The sequence below is a fragment of the Melospiza georgiana genome, chromosome 13 (assembly GCF_028018845.1).
Source record: "Melospiza georgiana isolate bMelGeo1 chromosome 13, bMelGeo1.pri, whole genome shotgun sequence".
NCBI lineage: Eukaryota > Metazoa > Chordata > Aves > Passeriformes > Passerellidae > Melospiza > Melospiza georgiana.
Genome location: NC_080442.1, coordinates 5,133,722 through 5,152,125, shown reverse-complemented (window position 1 = coordinate 5,152,125; position 18,404 = coordinate 5,133,722). Strand labels below are relative to the sequence as shown.

Here is an 18,404-nt window from a genome sequence, read left to right as displayed (position 1 = left end):
CCCTTTGTGGATACTTTTGGTTTTGCATTTCCAGGGCATTGAGGCTAAATGGTTTCCCTTTCTGTCTCCTTGCTATAAGCATCATTATAACTGAGAATTTTGTTTGTTCTTTTTAATCCCAACAAGAAATGAGTTAAAGCTTCAAAGATCAGACCATAATTGGTGTTCTCCAAAAGTCGATGTTTAACCTCAATAATTTGGAAACACTGGTCTGCAGAGGACACGAAGAGCCATAGCATCAAGAGATACAGATATTTTAGCTTAATTTGCCTCGTTACTGACACTTTCAGTGGTGTTCTTATGGCACAGATATTTTGTTTCTAACATCTCATGCTGTATCTCCTGGTGAAATCAGCTAGAATTGTGGTAGAATTTTTTTTTAGGACTGGGGAGGGAGATGTGATGAGAACACCATGACTGCATTGCAGAACTCCACAGAAGAAGAATTTGTCTGGGTAGGGGGAAGCTGATCTACCAGGAAGATCTGAAACAATAACCTATGAAGCCTTTGTTCTTTGACAAACATGCTGCTATTAGGGGGGTTTTGCTAAGATTTGTTAAGAACAAATCTTAATCAGTTCAGGTGAGGAAAAAAAGAATATTTTCCCACCTTTGGTCTAGGGTATCAATGCTCCCAGTTGTTCCCAGTTTGCTGTGGCTGCAGGGGTGCAGAAAGAGTCCCCAGTAAATGAATCTGAGTGCAGGTGGTGAGTGGTGGTGTTGGAATTTCTACATGTTCTGATGGAAGGCAAGATTGGTTCAGGATTAAAGAGTTTTGTAATGGTAGGAAATGGAGAGAAACTAAACAGAGATTTTTCCTCACTTGTAGGGAAGCAAAGACTGGTTGCACAATACCATTAAAATTTTAGTGTAAAATACATTTTGAATATCCACTTTTTTTTTTTTTTTTAATGGAAAGCATTATGGTAAAACCCCTAAAAAGTAGAAATGTTGAAGTTTATTTTGTTCAATGAACTGGGACATTATCATATTCATATTTGCCTGCAAGACATTTTTGATATTTCCTTTTCTCTAGTCTTTTAGTTTTAAAATCTTGCCAAAAAATAAAAGCAGAAAACCATGTAATTCCTTGACAAGTTAAACTGGGAGCAGTTCTATCTATTATGTAGGTGGTGCTGTCGAGAGTTAGGCAAAAATAGGATTTGCCAATTGGAAAATGCAGTTTTAGGAGGTCAGTTTTTTCAGAATTTTAGGAGTTTGGGGGAATTTTTTCATTCTGAAGTTCGCTATGGATTAAATTAGATCTGGAAATGCTAAACCTACAGAGGTGGTTCCCATGAACATAACTAGTAAAGAGTATATTGTTTCACTCATGGTTAAAAAGGAGTAAGCTGGCCACAATGTATGAAAAGCACCAGAGCCCAGCATTTCCTGGATGAGGAGCTCTGGTTCTGCAGGGATCTCCCTGGGGCCAGTGATGTGCCTCTTGAAAGCTTTTTCTGGGTTTGTCAAGTCTGAGGGCTTCATCTGCCTGGACTCTGTGATAGCTGCTAACTGAGCTGCCAAATCCTTTCTAAAACTTTTGTCCATGCTGAGGATAATTTAGCTGAAGGCTGCAGTTACAGAGCCAAGCATTATCAGTCTTTGCTGCTCATAGAGATAAGGGCAGTTCTGAGATGGGAGCACCTGGGGCCTCATCTCAGATGCATTCAGGCAGTGAGGGGGAGGATAGGAGGGAGCTGGGTAGGAGAGTAATGGGGTAAGAGTGGGACAGAGCCCAAAGTGCTGTTGGTGCTGAAAACAGCAGAAAGGGGTCTGTGCTCTGCAGGGGGGGCTGCAGCTGCTTTGCTGCATCCATGGCTGCTTGGCTGGGTGAGTCCCTCTCCCTCCTGCCCTGAGGGAGTGTGCAGCAGCTCTTGCAGTGTTTAAGTCTGCACTGCCTCTTTCAGAGTCCCTGTTCAGCATTGGTTTGATATTTAAAGGGCTTTCACCTTTACACTGCCTGCACAGTGCTGGCAGCTTCTCTGGCTTCCCAGGTGCTTTCTCTGTAAGCAGAAAAAGCTGTTCAGCAGCTGGGGCATGTGTGCACCTGTGGTTGGGATGTAACCTAACATACAGCAGCATCTCCTTGCCTGGGGAAAGCAGCACTCTGCTCCTGGGGCTGTCTGTGCCCCATCTCACCTCACAGCTGTTGTTACAGCTGCCTGCAGAGCAGCAGCTCTACTCTCCAGGTCTGAAAAGGAGAAGGAAACATTTGAGGTGGGGAAATGCCGTTTGACCCATTTAAACTTTGCACCACCCAGTGGTCATCACGGGAGTGTCCAGAATAGTTCATGTTTGGGGAGATGGCCAGGGGGCTGCCCCCCTGTGCCAGGAGGATCTGGTGATCCCAGGGTGTTCCTGCATCACTGGGGCAGGCAGTCCTACAGTTATCCCTCACCTCCCTGCCCTGTCTGTGTGAGTGACACAGTGCTTAGAGGAAGGGGAATGGGAGGGAGGGTGACAGTGTGAACCCTTCCTCCTTCTAACGTGAGGCTGAAGACAGCCTCACCCACCCCACTTGTGATCCTTCTCCCCATCTGTCCTGGATTGCCAAACAAATTGTATTCTATTTACCATCTGTATGGCAGTTCTCTTCTGTTAAATGGGCAGTTTTCCTTGTCTCTTCCACACCCATTCCTCCCTTTCACTGCATGTGAAACACTACATGGCTGATCAGAACTACAGTATCCCACCGGGAGATGTAAGTCCAGAGGAAGGAGCCAAGCATTGCTACCTGGGTATAATCTGGAGATTCTGGAATACCAGCACAGCTTTTCTCCTCTGGATTTCCCAGAGGAACAGCTGCCTCTTCCACTACACCTTTCTACAGGATCCCTGGTCCAACAAACCACACCTGACACTGCAGGAGGGCTGCAGCCACAATTCCAATTGGACTGCTACCAACACCCTGACCAACAGGGTGTCAGGTTGCGTTCTGACTCTGTCAGGGTTGCTTTGGTTTATTGCATTGTTCATTTTATCTTTTTATTTTCTTCCTAGTAAAGAACTGTTATTCCTGCTCCCATATATTTTGCCCACGAGCCCCTTAATTTAAAATTTATAGCAATTTGGAGGGGGGGGGGGGGGTTAACATTTTCCATTTCAGGGGAGGCCTCTGCCTTCCTTAGCACAAAGCTGGCTTTCCAAACCAAGACACCATCTTCTCAGACTGCCAGGCACCCAGCCCTGCTGAAGTGCTCCAAGGGACCCTCCCAGGCCTCAAGAATGGGGTGTGCCACTGGTGCAGGAGGGGTTCAGCCACCTTGGGAGGGAATGAATGCAGCCCTGCAGCTGCTCAGAGAAATTGCAAAGGTGTGAATACACAGCTAAATCTTTGTACTTATCTGAGGCTGCCTGGGAATGGCAATTCTAGGTAGAAAATGTAGCTTGGTCTTGATGAAGTCAAGTAGGGCTGGAACTGTCTTCAGCTGTGGCTTGTTGAAGAACACAGGTTTAGGTGTCAACTAATTCCCCTGGGACAGGTGAGCCTCAAATCCCCTTCACAAGTAATAGTGGATTTCAAGTTTGTTTACCAGGTGTTAGTTGTACTTACCAATGGTGATACAATTGTTGTGTGTCCACAGCACCCCAAGGAAAAACTGAGATTGATTTCACTTGAAAAGTGCAAGGAGCCCACTTTTCTTTTTGTAGGTTACCTGGAACAAACTGTGGTGGGATTGTCCTGTGATGGGGGTCTAGGGCCTCAGTCTGTTCTTTGCCAAAAACTTTACAACTCTATGTGCTTCCCTAGCTGATTTGTTGAGGGTTATACTTAAATCCACATTAAAATCTCTCCAGAAGAGCTCACAGGTCTGTGTGTGCTCACATGTCCTCTCATTCTTGCTGCCTTTCACCATTGTCTTCTCCCATTGCTTTCCTGTGCTCGTAGTCTTAGACTCATTAAAGTGTGCTTGTGCCCCAGATACATGAGCTGTTAAACTTGCAGGCAATTTGAGGACTAAATCTATATAAAGGAAAATTTTATGGTTTATTTCTATTTCATCACCAAACAGAGTATTATATACATGTTTGTTTATCATACATTAATTTGGCCTTTGTTAATCCATCAGGTACCAGAGATGGCAAGCTGAGAAACCTTTCAGTGGCTACCTCAAAAGTGTTTCTGTTTCTCAGTTCAGATGTAAGTATCAAACCCACTTGCAAGCTCTTTATAAATCAGACACAAATAACTTTGATGCATTTGAAGAAATTTCATAGCAGTACCTTCTTTGTAATATGGAACTTGCAGTATTCTAAGGAAAGAAAATATCCTTCCTAAGGCAATGTATTTAAAATACATAATAATATGATGATGATGATGCCAGGATGACATCTTGTACAGCAAAAATCTCTCACTGTAATGTTCAGACTTCAAATAATTGAAAAAAGGGCAAGATATCACCAGAAGTACTGGACTCACTGAAAAAAATTAGTTTTTTATTTGTTTTGGTTTTTTCTTATCCCAGTAAGTCAAGTTCTATGTTCCTTTTCCCTACTCTAAGGGATGTAAGTGCAACTCACTGGGCACCTTTGTGGAGTTAACAAAGGGGAACTGAGAGCAGAATGAGACCAAATGTTTGTGTAAGTATTGACATTTAAAATAATAGCTAAGGGTTTATGGCAGCAGTGTGGTTTTGAAAAAGTGGTTGCAGAAATAATCCAACAGTCCCCAGGACACAAACAAGGACAAATATCCAGAGAAACAGCCTGTCCACTACCATGGCAACATATTTCCAATCTTCAATGACCTGGAAGAAAAAGCCAATTAAAGATATTAGTAATTTGTCATATTCTTTTGGTCTTCCTCTCGCTAATGCTGAGGTTTTGTTTATCAAAATAAAAGGAAATTATCTCAAAGTTCAGGGAATAAACTGGCTTTAGGCTTGGTGAAGGATTTTTCTCCTACAACACATCTGAGCAGTGGAGAAAAATACAGTAAATATTTCTTAGCTTTCTTGGATGCATCAGATACTGAGTGTGTCTGCCTGGTGTGGTGCCAGCCCTGAAGGACCCACACTATAATCCAATTAAGGAATTTTTTTTCTTCAATTTTAGATTGTAAATGCTATTAATCTGAGTGGGCAAAAATAGATGGTGTTTACTGCTGTTAAACAAGGTTAGCTTCAGAGTTCTTTTCTTATCAGCAGTCATCTTATTCATGGGGTTTAATGCATATTAATACTGTTGCTTTTTTTAAAATGCCTTTTTGCCCTGCATGTGTTGTCTGTGAAAGTCATGGCCTTAGATTCTGCCTCAGACTGAAGTGACCAACTGAGGGAAATATATCAATCTTCATTTGGAATAATTTTTCCTCTCTCATTGATTCTGGTTACACAGGGGATGTCTTCACATCAGTGACTTTATCCTCCTTGTCAGTTGAATCATGTCTGATATTAGACCATTACATATTTTTCCTTCAGTGCACACTTTTAATTCCCACTGCTGCTAATGGGAATTGAATGCTTCTGCAATCAGACCATATAAATGTATATGAACAGTTGTTATCACACAATTGTGATGAGGCAAGGAAGCAGAGAATAAAGTTATGAATCTAGAAAAATTGTATGTAATATCAGAGGACCCCATATGAAAAGTAGTAAGTGGATTTTCAATATATAAAATGCTCTTGAAAATTGTTCTTACTACCAAGTGAAAGCTTTGTAGATCCTTTAGTGTGCAATACATCCTTGCAAGAATTTCTGAGCTACTAGAAAACCTTTTCCTGCACTATGAAGTCGGCTTCTGTTCAGTCAGTTTCAATGTTTACAAGCTCATGTCTAATGTTAATAGCTGAACTTCTTTATTTATATTGACAGTAATTTCAGTTAATAGAAAACATGAACTACTCAGCAGCATGCTCCTCTAGGGACTGCTGCAAGATCAGAAACCAGACTTTATTTAATCTGTTTGCTGAGGGAGGGGAAGCACAACAGGAATAGAGAACCTGGAGTCTCACTGTGGTCTGGATTAGAGAGAGGACAATGGTAAGTATGAGGATGATTTTTCCCAACTGTGGGTGCTTGTCTAAATAAAACCTGTGACCCACCTGAATTTTTCAAGTGTTATTCAGTGTTTCTATCAACTCTATTGTGCTAGTTACAGGCCTGTGAGTAGGGCAGTGGAATAGAGCAGCAGCACAGCTTAAATAAAGCACGGCTTAAAAATAAATTTCTCCTAACCTAATGAGTCTGGTATATATATAAATAATGAAAGAAGTGTCAGCTCTGTTGAGGTTTTTAATCCTACCCATGGTGTTTGCCATACACAGGCAGGTGTCTTAGTCTAGAGAGGGTGTTTGCAAAGGGCTTCTACCAATTTTGCTCAATTCTCCTTCTGGGCATTCATTAGGTAAATGAATGCATGAGCTGCAGGAACATTGAACATTGTTTTTGGTTAGCTTGGCCTGGCCATGGATCGAATCACAGTCTTACTGATTCACAATGGTGAAAAATGGTCTATTTCTAACCTGGAACTGAATATTGTTTTCTTCCTCTGCCAATCACCACTTGAATGTGACAACAAAGCTTTTTTAAGAGTGTTTCATGACTTACTGGGCAATCAGCAAGCTCTTTTTGTAGAAATAGCCATGTTATTTATCAGGAGACTATTTGCAGTTATCAAATTGCTTTTCATTAATTGCATTAATTATTTCCTCTTATGAGCTATATCTAGAATCTCTCTAAAATCTTGACAATAGCTAGAGGGTTCAAATATGCTTTCTGAGGAATAGCATGTTACAGAGGAGGACAGAAGATGAACTTTGGAAGGACAAGGATTTCTCATTTTTACTTACACTTTGGTCGTTGTCATCGCTTTTCATGTGCTCTGCTATAAAACTGACTCCATCGATTGCTTCTCGCACTTCAGGAGAAAATTTCGCACCTGTTCTTAACCTAAAATCCCGATGACTGCTGACATTGTCGGGTGTCTCAGAGAGTTTCATATCATATCTTTTGGCAGAAGCTGTATTCAAAAAATAGGTAGAGTTCTTGTAGAAGTCAGATGGCTCCATACAAGGATTCTCTGCTTTTGTCTTTTTGCAGTTGCATGGCTTTTGCCGTGGAGAATGATTTTCTGGGCGCTTCATGAACAGGTAGGCTGGGAGCCTTTCAAGGAAAACCAGCTTTACCCAAGGGGGCATAGTGTGAGTACTTGGAGATCTGTGGTGGACATTGAGCACACAGACACTGGTCACTATTGAGAAGGTCACCAGCACCATTGTAAACATGAGATACTTGCCAATCAGCGGAACATCTAGAGATGTTGGAGGGACAATTTTGGAGATCAGCAGCAAGAACACAGTCAAGGCAAGCAACACAGATATGCATAAAGTCATTTTTTCACCACAGTCTGAAGGCAAGTAGAATACTAGGATGGCTAAGGATGTAATTAGCACACAGGGAATGATAAGATTGATGGTATAAAAAAGTGGTTTCCTTTTAATAATGAAGTCATATGTCACATCGACATAATTGGGGTCCAGAGGGTTTACAGTCCTTCTTCCTGGGAGTGCTACAATGTCCCACTCTCCGCTTGGTGTGAAGTCGTCCATGCTCGCCGTGGAAGTCTTAAGCACCATATCAATTTCTGTGTGGTCGTAGGTCCAGGAGCGGAACTTGAGGGTGCAGTTCTGTTGGTCAAATGGGAAATGCTTCACCTCAATCTTGCAGGCACTCTTGTAAATGGCTGGTGGCAGCCAGCGAATGCTTCCGTTGTTCAGTACAATGGCATTTGTGTACAGCGAGACCTCGTACGTGCCGTCCGCACTAAGGAGGGGAGAAAAGAGAAAGGGGAGAAAGTGGTAAAATATTAGGAGGAAAAACAGTTCAAACCAGAAATGTCTGACATTCTTGATCTTGTGGGCCCCAGTTGTTCTGAGAATCAAAGTTTAGTAATGCTATTATTCTGAAATCTATGCTGTAGGGAGTTATAACTTGATAGGGAGATTAATGTATGCATTTCTCCCAATCAGATAGTTGATTTTTGATCCATTACTTACAGAAAAAAACTTATAAAATTATTATTCAATACCAAATATACACCTCTGTTTCATCCAAAGAAATCAATGTGTTTTGTAAATGTTTGCTCAAATAATTAAAGCTTCCTACATGTCTGAAGGCTAAGCAAAAATGAGATCATCCTATGTGAAAACAGAGGTACCTTCGATTTGGAGTGTAGCTGCTGCTAAGAACACAGAGCAACATTCCTAAATGACTTGGACAAGGAAATAAGGATGAGCTGCATTAGTTAGAAATGCAGGGAGAGTGTAGGCAGAGGAAATGTAATTATATGGCTTATTTATTGCATCACTCCAGTTAATGTTTACTTATTACAAAACCAGAAAAGACAAGCCACAGCGTTCTTAGTGCCCACAAATAATCTTGGCTTTGTATCTCTTCCAACTGCTGAATTTCCACCAGGGGAGTCTTCTATGTACTGATGGGCCCTTTAACTTAGGGAGAAGATCATTATCAATCAGAAGTATCTTCTGCCCAACAGTGTGGGCCAACAAGGTAGAGCTGTTTAAGCCATTAAGTATCCTGGGGTAGTGTTTGTTGACAAGGCATCATGGAAAATCGTTATTTCAGTGCTAAGGGTGATTTTTTTTTTTTTTCCTAAGCAGGGAAATGCTACAAATATCTAAGGCTTGGCACATGTGTCTGAGTCAGTTAGGTTTGACTCTGGAAAGGGCTCACCTGGGTGAGGCAGTGAGAGCCTGGCACTGAGCTGAGACCTTTGCAGCTAATTCATGCAGACAGTGAAACAACCAGATGTGGAAGTGAGTGGCTACAGCCACTAATAGGGGTCATTAGTTCATTGCCAATGAGATAGCTGTTTTTTGAGAAATGAATTGTGTCTTAGTTCTGACATATCTGTACTCCCTGACTTACCTTTGCCATCATGCCATGCCATGTGCTGGGCAGAATCCTGGGCTGGGAGTATGTGAGTTGTGGTGCTGACTGTCCTGTCTCAGTGGTGGGAAGAGGCTGGGCTGCACTCCCAGAGCCCTCTGCACAGGCCCCAGACAGAGCTGTGGGCATGGGGAGCTTTGTGTTTTCCTGAGCACCTCAAACTGACTGATGCCTGTGAAACTGTGCTCCAGCAGCAGGAAGTTACATGGGGCTGTCCTTTAGCTAAAATTTAATTGAAGCTTTGTACTAATGTAGAAATCCAATACAGTGAGGCTTGTTCCTGTGCATTTAAGAAACCTTTTGAAACTATTCCTTTCTATTTTTACAAGCTATTAAACGGTATCAGTTGGCCAGTAGCAAAAAGAAGCAGAGGGCAGAGGCACAATTTACCAGAACAAGCTTTGAGCAGGCAGAGTACATCCTAATCCACTGGCTGAATTATTTTGTGACTCATACATTAGATTTAAGTGTTCATCAAATCTGGTTTCCAGTAGTAGGATTCCAAGGACTTAACTCAGTTATATATAAACTTCCTGGGTTTCCCATCTGTATATGTTCATAAATCATCGTGTGCTCATGAATTCGTTGGTTTTCAAAGTATTATAAAAGTATACATTTTGATTATTAAAAAAAAAAAAAGTTTATTATCCACTTCAAGGTTTTGCTAGAACTTAAACCAAAGCAAAACAAAATTGTCAGTTCCTTTGTTTGAAAGAGGAACTGAAGTATGATATTTTTCTCAGTACTATAAAGCAACAGGGTCAAATGTTGACAGATTTATTATGTATTCATATAATGGATTTTTTCAATGCTTTACGAAAATGGAATATAATTTGGGTTTTCTACATGAATATGAACTCCTGGAGTTATGGTATGTGTGAACTTTGTAACAGATGTGTGTCCTGGGGTCTGTGGTAGAAGAAGGAGTGGGGGAAGAAGAAAACAAAACTGTATCTCAGCCCCTAAGAAGTCTGATAGGATTCCAGATGTCTTCTTGCAACTGCACTTATACCTACAATTTATTCTTTCCATACAGTCTGTTTTCATAGAAATCTGTCTCAATTGTGAGCCTTGGCATGGATCCTGTGCTGTAACTGCTCATGTTGCAGACATCTTCCAGCTCTGCTGGAATTTCTTTAACCAGAGCACTGATGTTGAAAATTATCTTTGAGCCCAGTAGCCCAGTCAGATACACTTGCTACTATCTAAAATTCAGTTTTAAAATTTTACCAGACCTGCTTCATCATTTCTGATGTTTGTTCCTTGGTTAAAATTTTGTTCATTGTCTGTGTAAACCACACCAGTTTTACTTACTTATTGTAAAGCACAATGTCTGGCAGCCAGATGTGCTTTGCAGGTATTCTCAGCTTATTTATTCCTTCATAGTCAGAGGGCTTCCAAGCCAGCCGATAATCAATCCACTCCTAAGAGAAGAATTGGACAGTAGTGATGGGAGTGTCCAGAGCAGCACTAACAAAACAATCATGTGGTGGAGTGAGAGCAGTTGTATTTGTGCTTTGCAAGAGCCATTTCTCTGTGGGTTTGTTACCTGGTTCAGCCAGACGTTCGTAGTCATGATCTGCTCCCGTTCATTCTGCAGGGAAAAAACAGAGACAAAAACTGGCCTCTAAAATACTTCATTGCAGTAATAAGATTTATTCAGTGGGTTTTTAAGCATGATTTTGTCTAGTGTATTTCAAGACAGACATTTCTCTGAGCAACGATGGCCAGTCTTGTACACATACTGATGATAAGTAGTAACCCCATAAATGCAGAATTCCACATGCCTTTTAACAACAACAGTTATGGCAGGAGTGCAGTTATTTGGAAACAATAACCACCACCTTGCTAAGCTGGTTTCCTATCCCACCCCACCCCTCTTCTCCACCCTTGATTTGAAACAGAAGGGACAGTTTACCATCGGGGAGGCCTATATGAGGTTGTGTGCGGTTGGTGTAAGGTTTGCCATGTATGCCATGTCTCTAGACAGCAGTCCAGAAGAGAAACCTCTCTGTAGAAGATCTGTCAGGATGATTTCTGCAGGAAAATGAGTTAATTCTCTGATCCTGAAAATGCTGGAGGTTGTTGGAGCCAACAAGATGCCTAATTTTATTCTGCTCAAAGAGTGAGGCTATAGAGGGATAGGGACTGAGCTGTGTTGATCTTGGTCTTTGCCCATTCATCCACCTTGCTTAGGCTCTTGATCACCAGGGCCTCTGGAACAAGACACCTCCCTTTCTATGCCCAGAATCTGCAGTCTGAGGGGACACTGTGCTCATGGTGGTAGTGCAGGATGTAAGGTGTCCTGTCTGTGTCCAGATGGAGCTCCTCAGGAGAGAGAGCACTTAACTAGATTCATCTGGTATACATGGCATTGAATCCTGAGTGTATATGTATTTACATCTATGACTATCTATATATATTATATCCAGTCTGCATGGGTGTATGAAACTTCAGCTATTTGTACAGTTCCCCTTACCTTCCAACAGAGTCTTTCTCATTTCCTTTTGAATTTCAGAATATGCATTCTTTATGTCTCTAAAAGTTTGCAGCAGCCCAGTCACAAGCCCTTACACAAATTCTGACAGGAGGCAGTCATCTGTATCTTCTCTGTCTCTCTCAGGGAGAGCAGCAGAGTTGAAAGCCCAGTTCAGGAAATTATTCCCACTTATATACTGGCTCTCATTCCCACTGCAGTTAATGCTAACTTCTCTTAGTAAAGATGTGTTTATACCTTGTAATAACTGTCAAACACATACTAACCTTGTGGGTGAAAATGTCTTTTAGACCCACTGAAGTAATTGTTATTGAATCTGAGGAGTTGCTTTCATGAGGATTACTTTAACCATGTGAAGCTGTTCCAGCCAGAACTAATGTGTGTTTTTCTTTACAACACTCCAGTGTTCTTTATTAATATGCCTGATATGTCATGTGATTTGGATGTGGCTTTGTAGCTTGTTTTCAGGCCATTGAAGCACTTCAGTAGAAGATGGATTAGCATTCCATGATGGTGGATGGTGAGCACTGTCCAGGATAGGTCCCGACCTGGGGTAACTTAGAGTAGCTGTACTGAAATCAGTGGAATGATTTTGAATTTAGCTAGATGGAATTCTATTGGATGAAGGTCTGGGACTTCAAAGCTTAGGCACAGACTGATTTCCCCATTGTAGCTCCATTGTGAGGTCTAAAACCAGGAAATTGTGTGTATGGGCTCTGCCTATTAATAGTGTTACACAAATGAGAAAAGAGCAGAGATGTAGCAATGCCAGTATAACTATTAATTAGAGAGCTGTGCAGGTAGTATTGAATGTAAAGGCATAGCCTAATTTGAACTTACCACACTGATGAGCTGTGCCAGGGAAACCTGCAGTTCTATGGATACCAGCTGGGAGGAGTTGACAGCTGGTCGAATTAACTTATTGTACCTGTCAGGACTCAGCAGGTGGTTCATTAGTTTTTCTTCAGCATCTGCTGCCATGCTTCCTGTAAAGCATCACAAAACAGGATTATGGAAGGGACACTAAAGTGACATGAGGAAGGGCTCACAGAATATCTGTGCATCAGATCATCTTTGGGAAATAATGACAGCTTTTGATTTTCTAAAGACTTGTGTGAACAGGAGGACACAGTGCTTGCACTGATATCTGTTCTGCTGAAGTTGACTGTCTTTCACAGATCAAAGCAGATCCCTTTCAGGGTTTTTTGTAATAAAATGTGGAGTTCAAATTGGTAGATCCTTTTGGGATTACACTCAGAAATAGAAACTGGCAGCAAACCACCTTCTTGATAGCAGGGGAAGAATTATTCTATGATCCAAAGGGGGGATCCAGCTGTGACTTCTCTCTTTAGTGCTGTAGGAGACTGAGTTGCAGGTACACATACAAATTTAAAGACTCTGCTTTATGTAGAGAAAACCAGGGGATAAGCTTTAGGAGTCATAAAGAATTTTTTAATGTCTGGGGACTCTCCTGTAGCTAGTGATGTTTCTGTTTCAAAATTTGAAAACCCTAGGCAGTATATTAGACTTACTTTATGTGGAAGTAAAACCTGATTTGTGGACCAGCACAAATACTGTAAATCCTTGCCAAAGCTGGAGTCCAGTGACTACAAAATACAGTATCTACAGTTTACTATCAAACAAGCTTGAACATTCCCTGTGGAGCAGAGCAGCTTCTGGCACAACCCCAGGGTCATTTATTCTGTTCTCATGTTCTTTGTGTGCTTTTTAAAGTCACCCCAGTGGACTTTCAAACCGCTGTTGACCACCTGACCATGCTGATGAGCAAGGTCCTGGTGACATCCTGCTGACAGAACTGAGCCAGACACCCTGTGCTCTGTGTTGGGCAGGTCTGGGTTGTGATGCTGATGAAATTACTGTGTTAGTGCACACAGGTTCCAATGCAATGGATAGAATACCTCTTCCATAGAAAAGGTCACCTAATTCAGCTCACCTAATTCACCTCTAGACATTGTAGAAATCAGGGCAGTGTCCTTACAGCATACATGCTTCATTATTTCCCAAAGCAGTTTCACATAGTAAAAAACACTGGCTATGCAAGTATTTTAAATTTGTGGTACATTAATTTGTTTTGGGGTTTTTTGTGTTGTAGCATATCCATGAAATCTGGGGAAGGGCAGACACCAAAAGATCGGGATCAAATAAGCAGCCAAAGTTTGTGTGCATGTCTAGAAGGTGCCACATTTCCTTGAGAACTGGGCTGCAAGTTGAGAGGCTGAACAAGTCTCTCTTTAAACTTCAAATTCTTCTGAATCCAACCTGGGTTCAGAACCTAAATACCCTAAGACCTTCTTGTTTCTGATCCAGTGAGAGAGTGGAGTGAGGTAAAAGGAAAGATTATCAGAGATTTCACATCTAAGCACAACTGTCACTCAAGCTTTGTGGAAATGTTGAGGTCAACACCAGGCTTGATTTAATTCTTGTAAGACCAGCATGGACTGTGGCTGGGTAGCCCAAATTCTTCATCTGTACTTAACTCTAACATGGTTCTTCAGAATAGGTTTTTCAAGTACTTTCCAAGGCATTTGGGAAAACAAATTTGGATGAATGTATCTGTGTTTGCTAGGTCAGTTTCTTTACTGATTTATACTTGCTTTGTACCTCCCTGCAAGTCATTATAAAAACCCTATACCACGTGATATTTTAATATGACATTTGTTCTCAGTGCAAGGTGCCTAATCAAAAGCTTATCAGGCTAGAGCTATGCTGAATCTTGCTAAGCTTCAGATTCTGGGGTGGTTTCCTTGTGTGTAGCTAGAAAAAGCTAAATTTGATACTGTGAAAAAAAGAGGGCCATGTTCTAGGAATGAATCTTGTGGTTATAAGGATAGGTTAGAAATCCTATGGTAGTTCAAGAGAGAATCCCTGTTAAAGTTTTTTTATTGTGTTCTTTGGTGGAGTTTTATGTTGGATTTATTTATAGTAGATTTTTTTTATTAGACATTCCCACTGTTGCATATGTAAGTGATGTAAACATAAGGCTATAATTCAAATATAAATGGTCAGTTGGTTTGTTTCATTCAGTGGTTACTGAATACTGTTAGCAAAGATGTGAGTTCTTGTTTGAATTGTTAACTGTGTTTTCACTGCATTGCTGCCTTTGTCTGGATATTCCAGCACAGAGAGTATTTGCTAAATGGGGAGTAAGGAGTAGGAACTGTAGAATATTTGCAGAAAGCTAATTCTGGATTTGTAATTAGTTTTTACTCTGAAACGTGCTTTTAGCAATCACAGTCATCTGGTCTGCAAATCCAAACATGGTGTGGGGTCTGCATGTCTGATGAGAACAGCTTAGATTTCCAAGCACTCACTGTTAATAAACTTTGTGTGGGTTAATGACAAACCATGACTTTAGTTATAAAAAATATTTATTCAACAATGAATCCCTTTGAGAAATTATTATCTGCTCTTAGTGAAGACATTCCTTCTCTAGGGACGATCCTCTATAAAATTCCAGCCTTTGTAACTTAGTAATCAGAAATAAAGGGGCTGCTGTCACCTGTATCGTACACCACTAGATGTCAGCCCTGCACTGCCTTGAAACTTGTTAAAACCAATCTCTGTAAATACTGGCGAAAAATGAGTTTTTCTTGTCTAATTTTTACAGTCTACTTTCCATTAACCATCTACATATAAACCAGATGGCAATTAATGAGAACAAAATTACCAGGCATCCAGTTTCATCTTTATGTGTATTGTGTGTCAGTAGCCAGGCCTTTGAAACGTCTCTTTTTCCTCTCAGGGTTGGAAGAAATGGAAGTGCAGTTTTCCCCACAAACTGGTTTTATTTCTTTTTTTTCCAAATAGCAGTAATCACCAGAGATGGTGCAGATGGTAGACTGATGCTTTTAGAGAAATTATTTTAACAACAATGATCAAGCAGTCCTAATTTGGGAGTGGAGCATCTTTGTGTACTGAAAGCACTAATAAATAAAGCCCATTGGGGTGAATCCTGAGCTGTGGAAATGATTTTAGCTTCTCTGAACCCACTACAAATCTGCTCTGTTTCAGGGAGAGCAATCACCACATACCTTGCAGTACACATTTCTCAGTAAGTTTGTTTGCTCTGTGGGACTATGAGCATTAAAAAGAATTGCACCAAGATGCTTCCAATTTCACAGCAAAAGAAACTAAACTTGTGGAGACTTTCCTTTTTACATAGTCTGATTTAAATACATAAAATGAAATAACTAGACATCCCGTTTGATTCCAGCATAATAACACATTCATTGGAGTGATTTCCACAGAAAAGAATAAGGAGCAATGCTGAGAGATATAGGCAAGTTCACTGTTGTTACTGTCTACATTTCAAAATGTAACATAAGACGTATTTCTAGTGTTTCTCTGAACTCAGTTCTCATAATAAATGTTGAAATAATATTTGTTTAGAAATAACACTGTAGCATGTGTTACCATTTTAATCCTTTACTCTCTCACACATAAGTGATATACCAAGTTCCCATCTGTAATTAGTAAAGAACAAGTAAGAAGCAGCAATGAAGCAGTCCCATTATCTTCTCTGAAATAACTTCATGATGTTGTTACTTCTCAACATACTCTCAAGCAAAAAGATTTTTATAATCTCTTAGAAGAACACATGCTGATTTGAAATATTTTTGTTCCAATGGAAGTAGCAGTGAATTTACTGTATTTTAAAGGTTTTTAATTTTTACACTGCAATTAATGCAAATAACAAAGGAAATACTTAGGGGTTTAGAAATGTATAATTTAAAAATCTAAAGTGGGCCCTCACTCTCCTTTTGTCACAAAGCAGATGTTTTCTGAAGTTGCCTTTCAGAGACAGAAGAAACAAAACAAGTGTGGAATGAATAGACAAAAATTGGAAGGGTGTGATCTGAGGATCTTGGTTTAGTTTCAGCCAGTTTCTCTCAGAGCACTTCAGAGGAGCCTCTCCATGGGAAGAAGCTCCCATGCTAAATGCACTATTTAATGCTGCTGTCAGGCTGTTGTGTTGGCTAAAACATATCAAAGAAATCCTGACAGACTGAGGGAAATATTCTTGTTTAAAAGGCATAACTATTATATTTTTTGTAGCATATATTTACATATGACAACTTAAACTGTTTCCATTCTAATTTTAAAAATTAGGAAGTATGAACTTGGCAAAATATATGAACTTGAGAAAATAATGGTAGAAGGATGAGATCTGTCATATTTACGGATCATGTAATGGTTCATTTTTTCACTTCAGTACAATATGCTGCTTTTCCTATCACAGATGATGCTGGGAGCATCTAAAGGGATATTATTTAGTAATTATCATTGTCATGTCCTACAGTTATGTAATTTTATATCCAACCTTTCTGTCCATATTTGTCATAGTGCATGTGCTGATACCAAACAAGCCCAAAACAGCACTAAAATAATCAATTTTATACATCCTCTTAAACTCAGCAACCTCCTGAGGTGATGGTTATGAATTGTCTGTGAGCTCATGCCACTGCCCTGCCTGATACCCCCAAAAGCTCTGACTGTTCTGAAACTGTAGGAGAAAGAAAAGGTCACTTACCATTCAGACAAAAGGAGCCCACCACAAAGAGAACGAGGCTGTACATTTTCCTCATGGCAGTAAGAAGAACTGGATTACTGTTCTTCAGCTTAGACAGCTGGCCATAGGCTCTGTTGGCAGAGATGCACAGGCAAGAGATGTAGAAGCAAACCTGAATCTTGGAGGTATGAAATGCCTGGAAAGAGACAGACAGTAGGACCTGACAGAAGCGTTCTGCAAAGTGCAATTTTCGTGAGCATAGTGGTCCCTCCCCCTTTGCAGCTGTTTAAAGAGCTTTGTGAAGAGGAAAAGCAAATAAGAAGAGTGAGCATAATGTGATAATGTTGAAAAAGGGGAAATGAAAGAGCAAGCTGAGGGACGTGATGTGCAAAACACAACTGCTTAATTCTTGCTACTAGATAACATTTAAAAGGCTTTCTGATTAATGAGTGCAGTGGGTGAGAATAGCTGTGTGGGAAGAACTGGTTAAACTTCGTGCCATAAAACCTCTTAGTGTAAATGAATTATAGCCCCAGCAGAGGGTTATTTTCTGTGTGAAGAGAGAAAGTTTAGTACCTACTGCCAGCCCTTTTTGACTCCAAGGCTCACACATGTGGTCTCTTTAAACTAGAGCTCCAAAAAGTTTTTGGGAGCACCGAGAGAGGAACAGAAAACTTGTTGTCATTTGCATGCGATATGATTTTTAAAAGAAAGCTAAAGCAATCTGTGGTGAAGTAGCAGTAGGGATAAAGACACTCCAGAGGAGCATTAGAGAAATTCTGTGGAATTAATCTTTTAGAGCTAAAGGGTTTAGGACTATAGAGTGTCATGTATTTTGGGACTTGCAATGGGAAGATTTGGGTAGATGGAGGGGGCAAGAAGATCTTACGTGCCCTTTGCAAGCACTGTAGGACAGGCTGAAACCCCATGGGATTGAAAAAAAACCAAACCAACTTTGATCCCCTGTAACTTCTAAACTTTTCTATATGTACATGTAATCAATTTTGTTTAGAGGTGCATTTGTTGTATTTATGCTGTGCAAATATCTCAGATGATAAAAAGTTCTGTGGATTATATAGTGGAATTTATGGTTGATGACTTCTGTGCACTCAAAAAAATTTCTCAGCACATTGTTGCCTTATTGTTAAACATCCCAACATTAATGTGCTGGGTTTGCTGCAGATCTTAGTTAGTAAGTTGAGCTTAGTATCAGGGGTCACCTGATACCAGGTGCAAGTTCCAGCCTTTATTTTCAGTCTTTTTTTCTGCTTTCATCGCTCCCTTTTCTCTCTTATTGACCATCCATTAGCTAGAATTGGTTTAAATTGGGACTGTTTAGCCTGGAGAAGAGAAGGCTCTGGGAGACCTTAATGTGGCCTGTGATACTTAAAGGGGCTTATAAGAAAGATGAGGACAGATGTTTCAATAGGACAAGGGATGATGTTTTTAAACTAAAAGAAGT

General features: G+C 40.5%; 1 protein-coding gene across 1 annotated transcript; it reads right to left on the bottom strand.

Annotated features, from left to right (window-relative positions):
• Positions 1 to 4,255: 4,255 nt before the first annotated feature.
• On the bottom strand, positions 4,256 to 17,134 carry CHRNB4 (cholinergic receptor nicotinic beta 4 subunit). The gene is made up of 6 exons (XM_058033319.1): positions 16,964 to 17,134; positions 12,253 to 12,398; positions 10,465 to 10,509; positions 10,230 to 10,339; positions 6,797 to 7,769; positions 4,256 to 4,751 (listed from the first exon to the last, which is right to left on the bottom strand). Exons 1-6 carry the CDS (start codon positions 17,016 to 17,018, stop codon positions 4,611 to 4,613), a joined length of 1,470 nt encoding a protein of 489 aa, XP_057889302.1. The 5' UTR covers positions 17,019 to 17,134; the 3' UTR covers positions 4,256 to 4,610.
• Positions 17,135 to 18,404: the final 1,270 nt, after the last annotated feature.

Bases quoted from the DNA above. Each gene is read 5' to 3' on its own strand.
- CHRNB4 (XM_058033319.1), bottom strand. From the start codon at position 17,018: ATGAGGAAAATGTACAGCCTCGTTCTCTTTGTGGTGGGCTCCTTTTGT. The intron at 12,399-16,963 runs GTAAGTGACCTT...GATGCTTTACAG, and splicing joins GGGCTCCTTTTGTCTGAATG to GAAGCATGGCAGCAGATGCT. The intron at 10,340-10,464 runs GTAACAAACCCA...TTCTTCTCTTAG, and splicing joins CGAACGTCTGGCTGAACCAG to GAGTGGATTGATTATCGGCT.